The sequence below is a fragment of the Bacillus rossius genome, chromosome 2 (genome assembly GCF_032445375.1).
Source record: "Bacillus rossius redtenbacheri isolate Brsri chromosome 2, Brsri_v3, whole genome shotgun sequence".
Taxonomy (NCBI): domain Eukaryota; kingdom Metazoa; phylum Arthropoda; class Insecta; order Phasmatodea; family Bacillidae; genus Bacillus; species Bacillus rossius.
In genome coordinates, this window is record NC_086331.1 from 128,068,316 (window position 1) to 128,084,126 (window position 15,811).

The following is a 15,811-nucleotide window of genomic DNA, read 5'->3' on the forward strand; positions in this document are numbered from 1 at the left end:
GACAGTTGGAGATTTTGAATTTAAATTTGAATTTAATTTGATTAATTAATGAAATAAATTTGATTAATTAAATTTGAATTTTGAACGATGGGTGAAGAAATTCAAAAGCTCTAACAACATATGTCTACGAAAAATAAGAAACTTTGTTTCGCAAATGGAAACAGCAAATTTCAAACAAATTTCAGAAGCAGGCATTACAATTAATAACTATATTTAATAACAACTTTGTCATTAATAGGACCAGACATGTATGTTTATATAGCAAAATTTTAACGTATGCTTAAGTTAATTGTAATTGTAAAGTTATCCATTTCATATAACTCATGATATTATCTATTTTAGGGTGCCAGTACCAATCTACATTTAAAAGGTAGTAAAATTGTATGACACAATATGAATAAAATGACACATTCATACATAGCACAATATGCACTCACCTTATCTGGAAAACTATTGCCTCAGGTATTAGTATGTCTTCAAGAACCAACAGGGAAATTTGGTCAAAGAGTGCAGAAAACAGCACAAAATTATAAAAATGTTATAATAACATCGTCAAAGTCTGGAACGTTTACTACAGAATTATATATTGACTTCCTTCAAAACTGTTTAAACCCTTACATAGGAAAGGAACAGTTTCTTCTACTTATTGACTCTTGGGGAAGATAAACGAAACCTGAATTATATGATTAAATATTCCAGAATGACTACTGTTTGTACGATTAAAGTAATTCCTTCAAAGTGTACTCCACTCGTTCAACCTTGTGACGTCTATTTTTATAGACAAGTAAATTCAAATTAAATTTTTCATAGTGCTGCTTATTTAATCAAACATAATCAAGAAATACATTCTCGAGAAGATTGTATTAAAATACAATCAATTTCCATTACTAATTTTTGATAAAATGATAACATATACATACTTAGTATGCTGCTAAACTTATAAAAGCCAATAAAAATTGTTTTTATAGTTCATGTCCTAGTTCTCTACCTCACATGATTCTTTTACATAGTCCTTATCCCAAAAACAAATTGATGGATAATAGTGTTTTTAATAAAATACCCAACTATGCATATTCCCCTTTTTGGTTTGCATCATATTTCTGTTTTGGTTTTCATTAGAATGCTTAAGTATGTTAAGTATGTAGTATTTCTAACTTTTTGATTTAATTGGGAGAATATCTCGTTTTGTCCAGCAGGTAATGAGAAATTGGACCATTGTGCAAGTTGTTATTGAGGCATGCTAAATTTTGCGAACAATGGTTTACAAACATTAGTACTTTTACTACACCTATGAAACTTGCAGTAGTCCTTTACACAAGCAGTATTTGAAAAAAAAAATTTCATTTTGATTTACATACATTGCTCTCTTAATAAATTGCTTTTGAGTTAACTTAGCTACTGAAAGTTATATATTTGGTTAATTTACATACATATTAATTTTAGTTAAGAGAATGTACACAACTTTTAAATAAGAAGTAAATTTTGTTACAGAATATAATCCTGATGCTCCCAGCATGGATTCTAATATGATGTGGAATCGGCCGTCCTTCCATGGTTCTGGAGGTATGGTATGAAGTAGTTTTAAGAATGTTAAAAAAATAAGCTTTCTCTTATTAGTGAGGGGAACGAAAATATTCATGCACGTGTCTTAAGCAGAATCAACTTGGGTAGATTTTTTTGTTCTCTATTTTGTATGTAGAAAGTGTGAAAAAAAAGGTGCTTTTAAAAAGTGGGGGGGGGGAAGAGGGGTTTCCATAAGAGACAGCCAAAAAAATAAAAGTTTTTCTCATAAAGTTTTAACAGTAGTAATATGTTATGAATTAAACCTCATTAATGATACCAAAATGCATTATAACAAGAGACTGAACACCACTTGCTTGTCTGTGAGACATGACGATACTGCTCCTGGGGTATGTATTGAATTTTAAACAAATGGACACTCTTCAATACAAAATGTGTTAATTACCGAATATCATTCAAATTATATGTATCACCAACTGTATTTCAACTTCTCACAGTAATTTATGGAATTGCTAGACTAATTGTTAGTTCCCTTGTTTTTGTTTTTGCATGGTCAACAGCCCCTAAAATTAGTACTTAAATCTGCCACTGATATTAAGTGGAACTGGTGTAAAAAACCAATGAGAATTCTTTTTTAGATATTTATATTTGAAGGTCTGACAGATAAAAATGAATATTTCTGGGGAGTGGGGGATTTTGCTCACTCTATGTTTCATTGTTTTATAGCAATATTGCTGTGAAGCTATTATTGACTTAATAAACTCAAGTCCAGCCCATAGCTTTTTTCTCAACAACCTAAAATGAGAAATTGACTAGGATAACATAATAAAAACCACACAAATATAATGAGTGGAATAATGGGCCAGACAAAAACAAAATTAAATTATCACAGCTTGTGTTGTTCAGATAACATTGAACAAGTTAAAAAAATTGCAACATCAAGAAGAACTGGAGCTAGAGCAACCAGAATTGTTGGGTAAAATACTGATTGTACACAGGTCACACGATTACATTTGTAGCTCTGTTTGACGTTCAGAACGTTTAGTACTGCAAGGCCCCACTTGGGTGGCAGTTACCACTGCTACTCCACACGACATTGAGAGGAGATTGTGCATGCTCGCAGTTCATCCGTGGTAGCTGCAGAAGTCCTGTAGCGGGCCATTGAACACTCAGGCCAAGGAAGCTGTATGACTTAGTGGTCCTCCAGGAAAGGTAAAATTATGAGAGCCTCATGTAGCCACACATTGTCCTGTTGGTACAGGGCCCCAGACAGGGTCTGGAATAGAGTATGAGATAAGGCTCCGATACCTCAGTGCACCAACCGTGCTGACTAGATGCATTACTCCTGGTGCTGGGCGCAACAACAGTGCATCATGCAGGTCTCAGTCAGGCGGGCGTCGCTGTCTCGCCACGCATGGTTGCGACCGTCATGGTAATGCAAGAAGAAGCGGGATTTTCAGCCACGTCGACGGCATGCCATTGGTCCTGCCAGGCTTGATGTTCCGTACCGTCGCAGTCTCAGGTGCCCGCGGTGACGGTCAGGTAGCCACAGTGACAGGCGCCTATAATACCGTATTTACTTGCATATAGGTCGCGGAAATTTTACCAGATTTGATGGGGAAAAAATGAAGTGCAATCTATATGTAAAGAAAATTTTTTTAAAATTTTTGAGGAATTTTTTTTGCAATACAGTAGAATCCCGCCGATGCGACCCCCCTCTGATGCGTCCATTCCGTTTATGCGACAGTTTTTTGAGAAACCGTGAAAAATTTGAGCAGAGAAAGTCGAAAATTTGAGTAAAATCGGCTGAAAAACAAGTCTGTTACACTTTGTTGGGCGCTATGTGTTCACGTTTATCTTGGCGAGAGCTGTACTGTAAGCAGGCAGGCATACAAAAATGGCTAAAAATAGATACCACCCCTCTAGACTGTCCACGCGGCAGTGTCTAGCCGAGCTCGGCGCGTCCACTATCGCAAGAAAATCTGTCTCAGCTGTCATGTTATCTTACCCGCCCGCACGAAAAGCCACTGTGGTAGCTTCTGCGAGAGCGTAAGAAACTCGTCCGGCCAGGCTGGCGGTAGCGGCGGCTTGACGTCATACGTGACGTGACGCTTACCTCTCCCATCCCCTGCTAATTCTTCAAGGCTTATCCCTCCAGAGCCATAAACCATGTAAAAACACCCTCCCCCCCCCCTTTTCATCTAACATTTCAACACATTCCCTCCCTTATTTCAACCTTCTGCGTGGAATGTCAGCATCCTCCTCCCCTCCCACACCGCGTGCGGCAAAAGCCAGGTTGTATAGTCCATTCTCGGTAAAATAAATATTTTTATGGGCTTATATGACTGTCCTTCGCCGTTAATAAATACTTTATAAGTTTAAGTTATTATGATACAATTTGTTTATTAGTCACACAGCAGTTTCTGCTGAAAAATCACTATAACCTCGAATTTTATTGAATAGAAAAATTTAGCAGGGCCGTAAATATATTTATTTTACTGCATAGTTACTTTTCCATCTGCATTTGAACGTGCTTTTTTTTTTTCTTTTTTTTTTTTTACGCTGTGAAGGGTCGTGGAAAAGATAATTGCTTGAGCTGTCAAAATAAACATCGCTGACGGCAAGGGCGGGAGCGCATCCTGTCGGTCTGTCGCTGTGATTATCTACTCCAAAAACATGTCACAGCATTTCAGGATAGCATTGTTCTTATATCTTTTGTTTATAGCCAAATGTTTTCTACCTGATCCACACAAGTTCCTTCGCCACGTTTTGAACAAAAATAACAACCAGCCGGCTAGCATAGCCGAACTCGCGTGACGTGAATTCACTTAGCGTGAGTATTTATCGGAACCCATAACGAAAACCGCTGAAGATATAAAAAATCATAACAGGCCTTTTTATTCGTAATTAAATTTACTACAACTTTTATTCTGTGCATTTTTTCAATACAAATCACTGTTTTCGAGTTATAGTCTACAATTAAGACATTTTAAGAAGTCAGGAATCTAACTTGACTTCAATTTTCTATATTCGGTTATTACGAGTACTTGTTACAACAATTTATCACGCTATTATCAGCTCTCGTAGTAGCGGAGTTTTACAGTACCCGTTAACTCTTTCGTGCACGGCGCGCTGGCCGTTCGCTTCATTAAATTACCGGTGCGACCTATATGGGGGGAATCTTAAATACCAAATTCAAGACCTCAAATTATGGGTGCGACCTATATGTGATGGCGACATATATGCGAGTAAATACGGTAGATGCCGTGAAGTTGCAGACATTGACAAGCCATGCGTGTGGACACAGATATTAATGTGCCACATGCCTGAATAGCTAAACGAGGGTGTTTGATATGGTTGTACGGTTTGTTATTGCCACGTGCGCCAGATGTCTGCCCTTATGTGACAGGGCTGTTTGCTTCCGGCACATCATTTAGTTGGTCTCTCCTCAACCCACCAATCTCATGTGCCACTCCGAGAAACAATTTTATAGTTGGACAGTCCGAATTCCTGACATTCATGCAATCCGTATTTTTTTCGTTTAGACTTGATGGTCTCAACTTTTATTTATGATAGTTTGTTTGATTTACTCTTTTTCTTCCATAACTGGGTTTAGATGGAACCAAGTAATACTTTTGTTTATTTACCTTTTATTTGTGATGTTTGTTTCATGGCACTTAGTATTAATTTCTCGCTAATTTTGTGTTGCCTGTTTGTGACATTAATATGTGTTGTTAATTTTTCAGTAAGAAGTGCTGTTGTGCGAGCAGTTCCTGTGTCTCGTTCGATGATTTACTCATCACAACAACGAGAACTGATCAGTGTTCCTGTGGTAGATCAAAGCCATAATTTTGGGCTCTCTCGTAATAATACCTCTTTTGTTGGTGGAAACACTGTGCCCAGTAACTCTGGTAACAGTGCACCATACATCTCATCATCAGAAGTAAGTGAACATGTGATGTATTTACTAACGGATTGGTTTTAGGAGGTTTGTAGCCAGCTGCATTGATTTGTTAGAATACACAATTTTAGTTACTCAGCATAACTTACCTACAACACATCATTACTAACTTATCCATTTTTCAAACTATTAAAAATCCCACATGCCAAATATTTATTTATTTAATGTGAAGCACAGAACCACAGAGAGGTAAGCTTTTGGACTACTCACACTTCCTGTCTTCTTATTATGTAAGAAGAGAATTGTGAAAGGTGATAAATGTCTATTGCTGTTAGAAAAATCTTTTTGCGCAGTTACCCTTTGCCATCAAATTTTTCTGCAATGCTGTCAGTTTTTTTTTTTTTTTTTTTTGACAAATTAATTTGAAATATTTGGCTTTTGTTAAGTAAAGAAAAAGACATGTCATACGTACTTTTTTTTTTTTTTTTTTTTTAGAACATTGCATCATACACAAGTACATATGCTTCAATGGTGAATATTCCCTGCCTTCTTAAGCACATATGTGTGTGCTCTCCCATGACACGAGCCATGTTGTGAGTGACTGACATGTAGGTTGACGTGATTGGTTTGTTTATTTGGGTGCAGCAGCTAATGTCACTCTTTCTGGATCGTTTTAACTCATACGGTTGTTGGACAGTGAGTTTGTTTTTCCTTCTCAGCAGTTTGTTTGGTAAAACTCACTTGATAGTTCCTTTCATTTTACTTGGCAGATGTCCTAAACAGGGCAGAACACAAGGTTAGACAATACTGTGTTTAGTCAGTTCAAACTTTTTTTTGCACAGTGCCAAAATTATGGTCTCGTCACTTTTAATTGAGGCTGGTTGTTTACCATTATTTTACTTGCAAAATGCATGTGGTAACTTAAAAAAATTGATTCACTTTGAATTATTAAAAAATTGATTTACTTTGACATTGTTTAGTTGAGTAACATTGGTTGTTTCTTGTCGCATTTAGATTTCCAACTACGGTGGCAAGAAAACCTCTGGTTTTGATTATTCACGGCTGGGGCCCAGGAGTAAGAACCAGAACAACTGTTCACTGAAACTGAAAAAAGTTCCTCGTGGACTTAATAACATATCACATCTCAACAATCATTTCTGCAAATTTGGAACTTTGGTTCACATACAGGTAATTAATATTGTATCTTTTTTTCCTTCATAACACATAGTGGATTTTAAAACATTTCCTTGTAGATTGTTAGCACAGTATTATTTTTATTTTGCACCTAATCCTTGAATAATGTGGATTGTAATCGTACACAGATTTTGAATGTGTGTAGAAAGTTATTTTTTATGACATTTCTTAAAGCTTGTAAGTTGGTCAAGTAGCCAAAAATAACAAAAAAAAAGTGACAAAACATAAGGAAAAGCTAAGCTTATCATAACTGCAGTCTATTTGATAGGTAATTTACTTATGCCCTTTGAAGTAACACTGTTCGATTTGTGAGATTTTGAAGTAGCAATGTCAAAAAATAATGACATAATTTGAAGAAGTGCTTTCGTAGATTTAAAGTGGCTCTCTTTTTCATCTTCATATATTTTTTATGGCAACAGCACTTGTGTAACAGTAAACAAATTGCAACACATTAATAATATGATGAATCAAAAATAAATAAACTACTCTTTCTTTAATAGCTATTTGCTTCCTTTGATCCTTATTTACTTTATCCCAATTAAAATAATTTAGTGATTTATTGTATACAGAAATGTTTGTGACGTCAGTGTGTTCAGCCAGTGTTTGCATTATACAGTCTCGCAATTCAGCTGCAACTCTGGTGGGAGATGCGAAAAGTTTTCAAGGCCAGTTTATTTCATGTCTGCCAGGATGCGCTAGTGGCTAGTCATGTGATCAGCGATTAATGGCAGACATGCATTTAGTAATGATCAGAGGTGGGAATAACGTTAACAGGTTAAATAACCTTCTTTGTTAATGGTAAATATGCATTTGGCATGTTTGTACTATGTGCTTATAGTAATGTTTTTTTTTCCTCCAGGTTTGTTTTGAGGGTGATCCAGAAGGTGCATTAATTACCTTTTCAAGCCATGCGGAAGCAAATGCAGCTTACAGAAGCACAGAGGCTGTTTTAAACAACAGATTCATCAAGGTCTTCTGGCACAATCCCGACAGTGTTGACGGAAGTAATAGTGGGAACAGAAACAGTGCGCAAACAGTAGAGGTAAGGACCAGAAATAATATTTATTTGTATATTTGTCATAAGGTGCAGATGTTTGAGACTCATTATAATGCAGTCAATTTTTACATTGAATTTCACTCACAAACTGTTTGCTTTTGTAATTATATAAAAAAAATTGTGATTTTGTTAGGACTACATATTGGTTGAAAGCATTTTGCATTTATTTGTAGCTTACCTCTAAAGTAGACTACAGGCTTTCGCAGTCATTGTCTAATAAACGAACCTCAATCTAAGGTACTGTATTAGGTTACATCTTCTGGTTAATCAAGTAAACCCTTAAAATTAGATTATTGATGAAAATATTTTAGTCTGCGTAATGTATTATCATTAATTTATGGCTTTGTTTAAAGGAACATTACACTAAAATTCTTCATTTTTTGGAATAAAAGTACCATTCTCGAGTGACGGGCAGGTACAGCGGTGTAGGTATAATTTTGTGATGTAATTGTAGCGTTAGTGATTCGGGCATCTTTAGTTTTCACTTATACATCTAAATATTGTATCCAAGTTTATTTTTCAGAAATAAGTCAGATGTAATGAGATGTTTCTATCTGTAAATCCACTGAAATCTATTTTCTTGCATTTATAAATAGAAGTAATTCTCCAAAGTGAGGCAAACTGTGGGAAAACAAATGATTTTCAAGAATTCAAGAACTGTAAGGTATGCCTCAAAAACTTCAAAACAAATTACTTTTTTGAAATGTACCATCTAAAATGGGAATTCATTCTGTCTCAAAAACTAAAACCCTTTTTTAAAATGCAAGCTGGTTGAATCACAAGTGAATACTTTTGCAGAAGCAGCAGGCTATTTAAGCAGAAGTAAATCTTTTTACGAGAGGAAGAAAGTTGTAAGTGAAGCTCTGGGTAGTAATTACATGTCTAATGTTCTCCAGCCTAATGAAGATATTAGTGTTATCACAGAGAATTAAAATGGCAGTGAGGAAAATATTTACTTATAATTAAGTACAGATGTCCTAAGACTAAAATAACAAATGTGGAAATGAATTGTGAGTTTGATACATACATTTTTAACCTTATCTTTCGACATATTGTTGTTTCAAAAAACTAAGTATAAGCACCAATGATTAAGTTTTAGCAAAATGTTTTCGTAGAATCCATATTCATAGACTTCTATAATGATTACTTTAATCACATTTTTATTGAATTATAAATTTATATAAGAAGGTTATCCCCCAAATAAAACAATACCGTACAAAGAAAAATTCTAACGTAAACCCGACCAAAATTAATTAATTTTTACTGTAAAACATAAAAAAAAATTTCTAGCAACATGTTTTCTAACAGAATTTCACTGAAGACAGGAATATTTTATATCTTGTTATTCTAAAATGTTTCATTTTCGTCACTAAGGATAGCATAAGTTTAAGCGATGCATTCACAAAGTTTATTCACGGTTGCTAAATGTATAGAAAACAAAAAAAAAAACTGGGAAAAGTAAGGAAAATCAAAATAGTCAGGGAGTACAGGGAAAAGTAAAAGAAATCACAAAATATTACTGGATTTTTTTTTTTTTTTGCGAAAGCAAAAGTTAAGTGTAAAGTACTACTTTTGTCAACGTTAGGCACCTCAAAAAATGCATAAACGTTTAATATCACAAAATTTGGTTGATTTTTTTTTTCTTTTTGTGAAATCCTAGGCTTTTTTTCTGTTAAACACTGAGCTAAACAAGAAAAAATGTCTCTGGAGTTAATTCTGAAGAGGTAGTCAAATATAATAGAATAATTATATCATTTACAATATAATTTCAATTAATTTCTTTTCTTGCGGGAATGAGATCAAGACAGGAGGGTTTTCGAGTAGAATATATTTATCTGAGATTTCTGCAATGTTCGTGTCAATTGTATCTGTAGTCAGGGCGTATGATTTTAATATCAAACAAAATATATGAAACTAAAAGCCAGACTGCACATGCTTTGATGGCAGCAAAACAAGAATGTTATTGGGAATCATTTAGAAATTCAAAATTAGGAAAACATTTGAGACAAAACAACACTATGGGCTATGAAGTATGGGATGACCATATCAGCAAATCTGCAAGAGCGTGTGTATAAAGTGAGCGACTCGTAAAACTAGCTTTCAACATTAGGTAACCTCAACTTGTGAAACTGGCACCCCAAGGTATACACAAAACATAATTATTTGTTTTTAGTATTGTTTGTGATGTGAATTAAATCAAAAATTTTGTACTACTGATTTTTCACTTTTACATAGAATGAGCTATAGTTTTATCATAATTTTTTACAGTCAAAACCATCATCGGATAGTCCACCCCGTCCTTCAGTGAAGGAACGACTTGGAATCCCAAGCGTAAATAAAAATGATTCTTTTGTGCAGCCTAGAATTTCACAGGTGTCAATGGAAAAGGTAAATTTTCAAATACTTAAGTAGTTTTGTCTTGAAATAGAGCATTGGCTATGACTTCCGTGTATGAGGGGGAACCCAAAAAACTGGATTTTTGTCATAAAATATTTATTTATTAACTTTTTTACAAAATTTCTTCAGTCACCTTCAAAGTACTCTCCACTAGATGCGATGCACTTGTCAAGTCTTTTTTCCCACTGTTTGAAGCAGCTCTGGATATTGATATCCTCCAGTGCCCTTTGGCGAAGCTGTTTTTTTTTTTTGCCTCCACATCATTAAAATTCTTCCCTTTTAGATTTTTTTTTATTCTCTGGAACAGGAGAATGTCGCACATGGCTAGGTCTGGGGAATACTGAGGGTGGGGAACGACAGACCACCCCTGAGAGGCCGAATAGCGGTTCACTCGCAAGGCCGTGTTTGCGGGGGCGTTGTCGTGATGAAGGAACCAGTCACCTGATCGCCAAAGTTTCGGCTGTTTCCTCCGCACATCCTCTTGCAAACATCTTAAAACTTCCAAATAAAAGTGCTGGTTAACAAGCTGGCCAAATCCCCGATGCACAATTCCACAAGCATCAAAAAAGAATATGATTATCGTCTTAACATTCAACCTCACTTGTCTTGCTTTTTTTGGTCTGGGGGAGTTGGATGTCTTCCGCTGGCTTGACGCTTGCTTGGTTTCTGGGTCATACCCGTAACACCAACTCTCATCACCTGTAATGGCTTTGGTCAAAAAGTTTGGATCACTTTCAATCTCTTTTTTTCAAGTCCTGGCTCAAATTCAATCAAAAGTTTTTTTTTTATCCTGTTAGAGAAGGCGAGGAACAAATTTAGCGGCAACATGTCTCATTTTCAAATCCTCGGTCAAAATCCGCTGGCACGAGCTCCAACTCACTCCTGTATCTTCTTAAATTTTGTTGATTATGAAATGACAATTCTCATTAATTTTTTAGCAGATTTTTTCGACATTTTCATAATTTCGAGATGTTGAAGGGCGCCCAGAATGAGCATGGTCTTCAACACTTATCTCACCACGTTTAAAGCGTCCAAACCACTCAAAAACTTATGTGCGGCTCATAGCATCCTCCTTGAAAGCCTGTTGAAGCATTTGGTAAGCTTCTGTTGCTGATTTTTTAAGCAGGAAACAAAATTTCAAACACACACTTTGATCTTTTATATCTGCCATAAAGACTTCGCAGGCGGAACACGAGAACATTTAGAGAAAAACCATACTACGATCAAACGTTAACCTACAAACTGATGCTGTCGGGGCAATTGTTTAGTGAAGGTACATCTACTAACCCCATCTAGCAGGAGAACTCTCTACTACGCCTATGAATAGCAGCGTGCTCTCAGTCTGGTATTTTTTTGGGTCCCCCCTCGTAGTAAATTAAATGTTCATACTTTTATGGTTTTTGCTATGGAAGCATATGCTGCATGCAATATGTAGCATACTTTCTGTAGATAGAATTTTGTGAACTCCTCTGTAAAATTTGTTCATTATGAACATCTTAATTATTATTTTCAATTTTTTTCTTTAAGCTTTTTGCAAACTGTACTGTTAGGGTTTTTTTTTATTAGGATCGCAGAAGCAGAAACTTTTATTTCTAAGTAAAGTCAACATAAAGTTTTCACGTGTGCTTGATAACAATGTTTATAATGGTCCCACTAGATATTTATGTAAAAAAGTTGGTGATGGGTCAAATGTCAATTTTCTTGAATCCAAATATCAAATCTTAATCTCAAATAATGCCTTGAATTCACCCCTCGAATCCAAATCTAGGTCTCAAGGATCAAAAATGAAACAATATACAAGAGAAAAAAAAATGTTAACTGACATCAAATCCTTCTTCATAGCACTTTTTGGTTGATGAGGAGATTAGCTACTTTTTAAATTTGTAACTTTTAATGATTTAACAGTATTTTAAATGTAGCTAACCCATTACAATCAAGCCATTTCACAATACTGTATTATATTTATAATTTATAACATTTCATAAAATTATAAGCTACTTGAAGTATCACTATGCCCTCTTACAGAATTATTGGAATACATGCCAGGATATTAAGAAATATATTTTCAAGGTCATTTCAAAAGCATACATATCCCTCTTCCTCCCTTAGGGTTTGAATTTTGCAAAATGCTAAAATTTTGGTTGGTACTTTTTGTATGTTTATTATTGATACCCAATATATTTTATTATTCTTGATTAAATTCAGAGAAATAAATATTTACATTAAAACCGTATCCACCCCTTTTTCACACCTTAGAAATTGAATTTCACAAATTGGTAAAATTGTGTTTTGAGTTTTTGTATGTTTATTTTTGGTACCCAATATATTTTCTAATGCTTGATTATATTCAGAGTTATAATTTTATCTTAAAACCATGTTCACCCCCTTTTCAACCCCTTTGAGCTGGAATTCTGAAATTATATATAACTTAGTTTTTAAGTTAGCCAAAGACATTTCTAATAAAAAAAGTTTCATCAAAATCCATCCAGTAGTTTTTGATTAATGCTGGAACAAACATACAAACAGACAAAAATGTAAAATATATATATATATATTTTTTTTTGAGTTCTCAATAAGGTAAATACCCTATTTACAAAAGTTTGTCATCATTTCATCCAATGTTCAGACTTTTTACCTCAAACAGTTTTATTATTAGTATAGATTATGAGCATCTGTAAGTGAAGGTCACCGCATTACAGTTTTGCTGTTAGGAATCCACAATACTGGGGTATACATACATTCCTGTCAACTAAATTTCAAACATGATGAATAGCTACGAAGTTTTTTTAATGTTAAATGTCATTGTAAAAAGTGAGTGTGCAGCCAATCAAGAAGTGAACATCACTTCATGTTGTCACATGTATTTTAACTAGTGATGAAACGGATAGCTGTTTGGCTGGATACCGTATACCGGATATCTGGCTAACCTTGAAGCCAGATAGCCGGATATTCGGCTGAACACTGCAGATTGGCGCATCGTAACGAGCTAGCTCGCGTAGGTGGCACACGAACGATCAAGCAGACTCGGGCGAATTTGGTTCTTTTCATTCATGAGCAAAGTTAAGAAGTGTTTCATTGCCTTGTTTAATTGATTGAAAACACAATCATTGGAGGTTATTAAAAGATTTGCTGTTGTAGTTTGAGGTTATTATAAAAGTATTTATTAATACAATTCTAAACATATTTCTGACAAAAAATTACATCGGTAAAGAAAAGATAGCTTTCATGGGTATATTTTGATATAAACAGTGACAAAAGTTTGCTGTTTGTTTGTTATGCATTGTTAAAATTTCTCGTGGTGGTAAATGCAAAAAAAGTGGGTATATACCAAACAAAACGAACTTAACTTTTTTCTTTTGTTTTCAATTACTTCATGGCAGGTACCTATATAATATGAAAAAATATGATTCAAGAATATTTTCTAATTGCTATTTGTGTAAATTTTGTATGCTTTTATATAAAACATAGTTTTTGAATAAACTTCTGACTCACCCAGACAATACGATAACAACAAAATCATTTACACCGAGTTTTCAATATTTGATTAATTTTCGTAAGGCACGTTTGTGGCAGAGTTTTGTTGACTGTATGCTATTTTTTCTAGGTACTTCTGCCATGAAAAATCTTATATAAACAAAACATTCAGATGAATTCCGTTCACTGAATAAAGATCCAGCCGATGTCGTGCCTACTAAAATGCCTTTAGCCATCCTGGGGACAAGTTCGTCTTCAGTTTCGGCATAAAAGAAATAGACTATTTATGATTGAATCATTCGAAAGGAAATTGCTTTGGGATGTAAATGATGCAAAAGCCAAGAAGTACCATTATTTAATAGCAGAAATGATTGCACTAGACAACAGGCCATTATCCATAGTAGAAAGAACCGGATTCACCAGACTCCTAGAACAAGCTTTGCCCCGCTATCAATTGCCAAGCACCCTGCAGCAGCGTGTACAGTGAAAGCCTTTTTTCTGAAGCTGGCTGTGTCTGTGAAGACTAGCGAAACCGTTTGTTGCCTCTTAATGCAGAGAAATTGGTATTCATTCACCGTAATTTGCCATCAGTGCAGTACAAGTACTAATTCTTTGTTATAAAATTAAAATATGGTTATACCTATCCCTCACTTGCACGACTAATTCGTTCCTAAAAATGCTTGTGTTATTCGAAATCGCGTATTCTGAAGCAATAGTTTCCATAAATAGCAAGGCTAATTTATTTAATGTGTTTTAAAATTGTGTAGGAAAATATACTTTACGTAATATGAATGCGTTGAATAATACTCAACTATAAATTTGTCATACCATTTATCTTTATATGCCTCCAATCGCACTTTGTATGACAAATACAATACCATGTAACGGAAGATACGTGGTTATGTTCTTTATCGTCAGTCAGCTGGCTGACTTGCCCGCCCGGGCGTGACCTTATACTCACGTCGCGTACCTTTACAAACAATCCTTTACTGACAGTGAAGCCGATATTACTGTTCGGATAATTACATTTTAATTTTTTAAAAAATTAAAGTGCTTATTCGCATATCACCACCTGGTTCACACCAATCCTGTCAGGCCAATGATTATTTATTTTCATTGCAACATACATTTAAAAACCTTTTCCACGTCAATCATCTGTTTATTTCTGTTCCGGTATCTAATGTCAAATATATTCCCGCTAGTACAACCAACAGCATCAGACTTATGTAGATAAACTTTTGGTAAGAGTCCTTATTTTGTACGATTATGCGCACAGTTGACTTGCTTAAAACTAAAGTGCGACCAACATAAGTGTGGCCTTCATGACAATCTGCACGCCATAACACTTATAGTTTTGTCTCAAATACTTGAACACGATACATTATGAGTGTCAAGCACGTACAGTTACCGGCGGCTGAATGGGCAGATGTTGCTTTTGTTTGAGTGAATTCCTTGCCACTGGCTAGACTGACTTCATGTCCCGGTTTGTGGCCAGGCGACAACGGTACGGCACGGGGGCATACGCGCGGACGTAAAAACATTTGGTCCTTTACACTCCATAGCCGCAATTGAACTTGTCATAGCTGATGTTTGTACAACAGCCGATAGCGTAGACAGACCTGCGCGCGCATCTCTTCCCCCCTTGTTTGGCTAACTGTATCCCACGGCACATCGGCACATCTGTTGTTTACAGAAGTTGAAACAGACTTCGTGGCTTCGTGCCCGACTTCTTTTTTTTGCCTTCGGAGATTTCGTGCTAACTGAAATTTACAGATGTGCTATTCAAGACTGGGGCAGTAAAATTCACATCGCGCTAAATTAATCTGCGCAATTTGAAGTCGTGCTAAGTGAGGGATAGGTGTATTATTTATGTTATGTAGATTTAAAGTACCTAAATTTCATATTTCACATTTTTTTAATTCAGTGTCCGGCCAGATACTCGCTTATTATCCTGTATATGGCCGGATAGTAAATTTAGGCCAGATAAGCCGGATACTAGATAGTTACCAGATATCCGTTATCACTAATTTTAATCATTGTTTAGCTTAAAATTTATTTATACCCTGTTAGAAGTAATTTGAGTAATAGTCCTTTCTAATCATTAGTAAGTGGTTCAATTTAAATGTATCATGTGATAAGAAAACCAAGACTTCAAATGACATTGTGAAAAAAAAATTTGATTTAGTAATCAATGTCAAATTCTTTTTCAAATAATTTTTTATCATATAAAGTCAAATTCAACTCATTGCAGGGTTTTTAGCATAATA

General features: G+C 35.1%; 1 protein-coding gene across 1 annotated transcript in view; it reads left to right on the forward strand.

Moving 5' to 3' along the window:
- The window catches only part of LOC134528987 (RNA-binding protein 26), a 63,369-nt gene that overhangs the window by 22,828 nt on the left and 24,730 nt on the right, over positions 1-15,811 (forward strand). The window contains exons 9-14 of the mRNA XM_063362654.1: positions 1,492-1,563; positions 5,268-5,464; positions 5,918-5,953; positions 6,437-6,610; positions 7,476-7,658; positions 9,942-10,061. Of these exons, the coding sequence (XP_063218724.1) occupies positions 1,492-1,563; positions 5,268-5,464; positions 5,918-5,953; positions 6,437-6,610; positions 7,476-7,658; positions 9,942-10,061 (782 nt within the window). The remainder of the gene's footprint in view (positions 1-1,491; positions 1,564-5,267; positions 5,465-5,917; positions 5,954-6,436; positions 6,611-7,475; positions 7,659-9,941; positions 10,062-15,811) is intronic.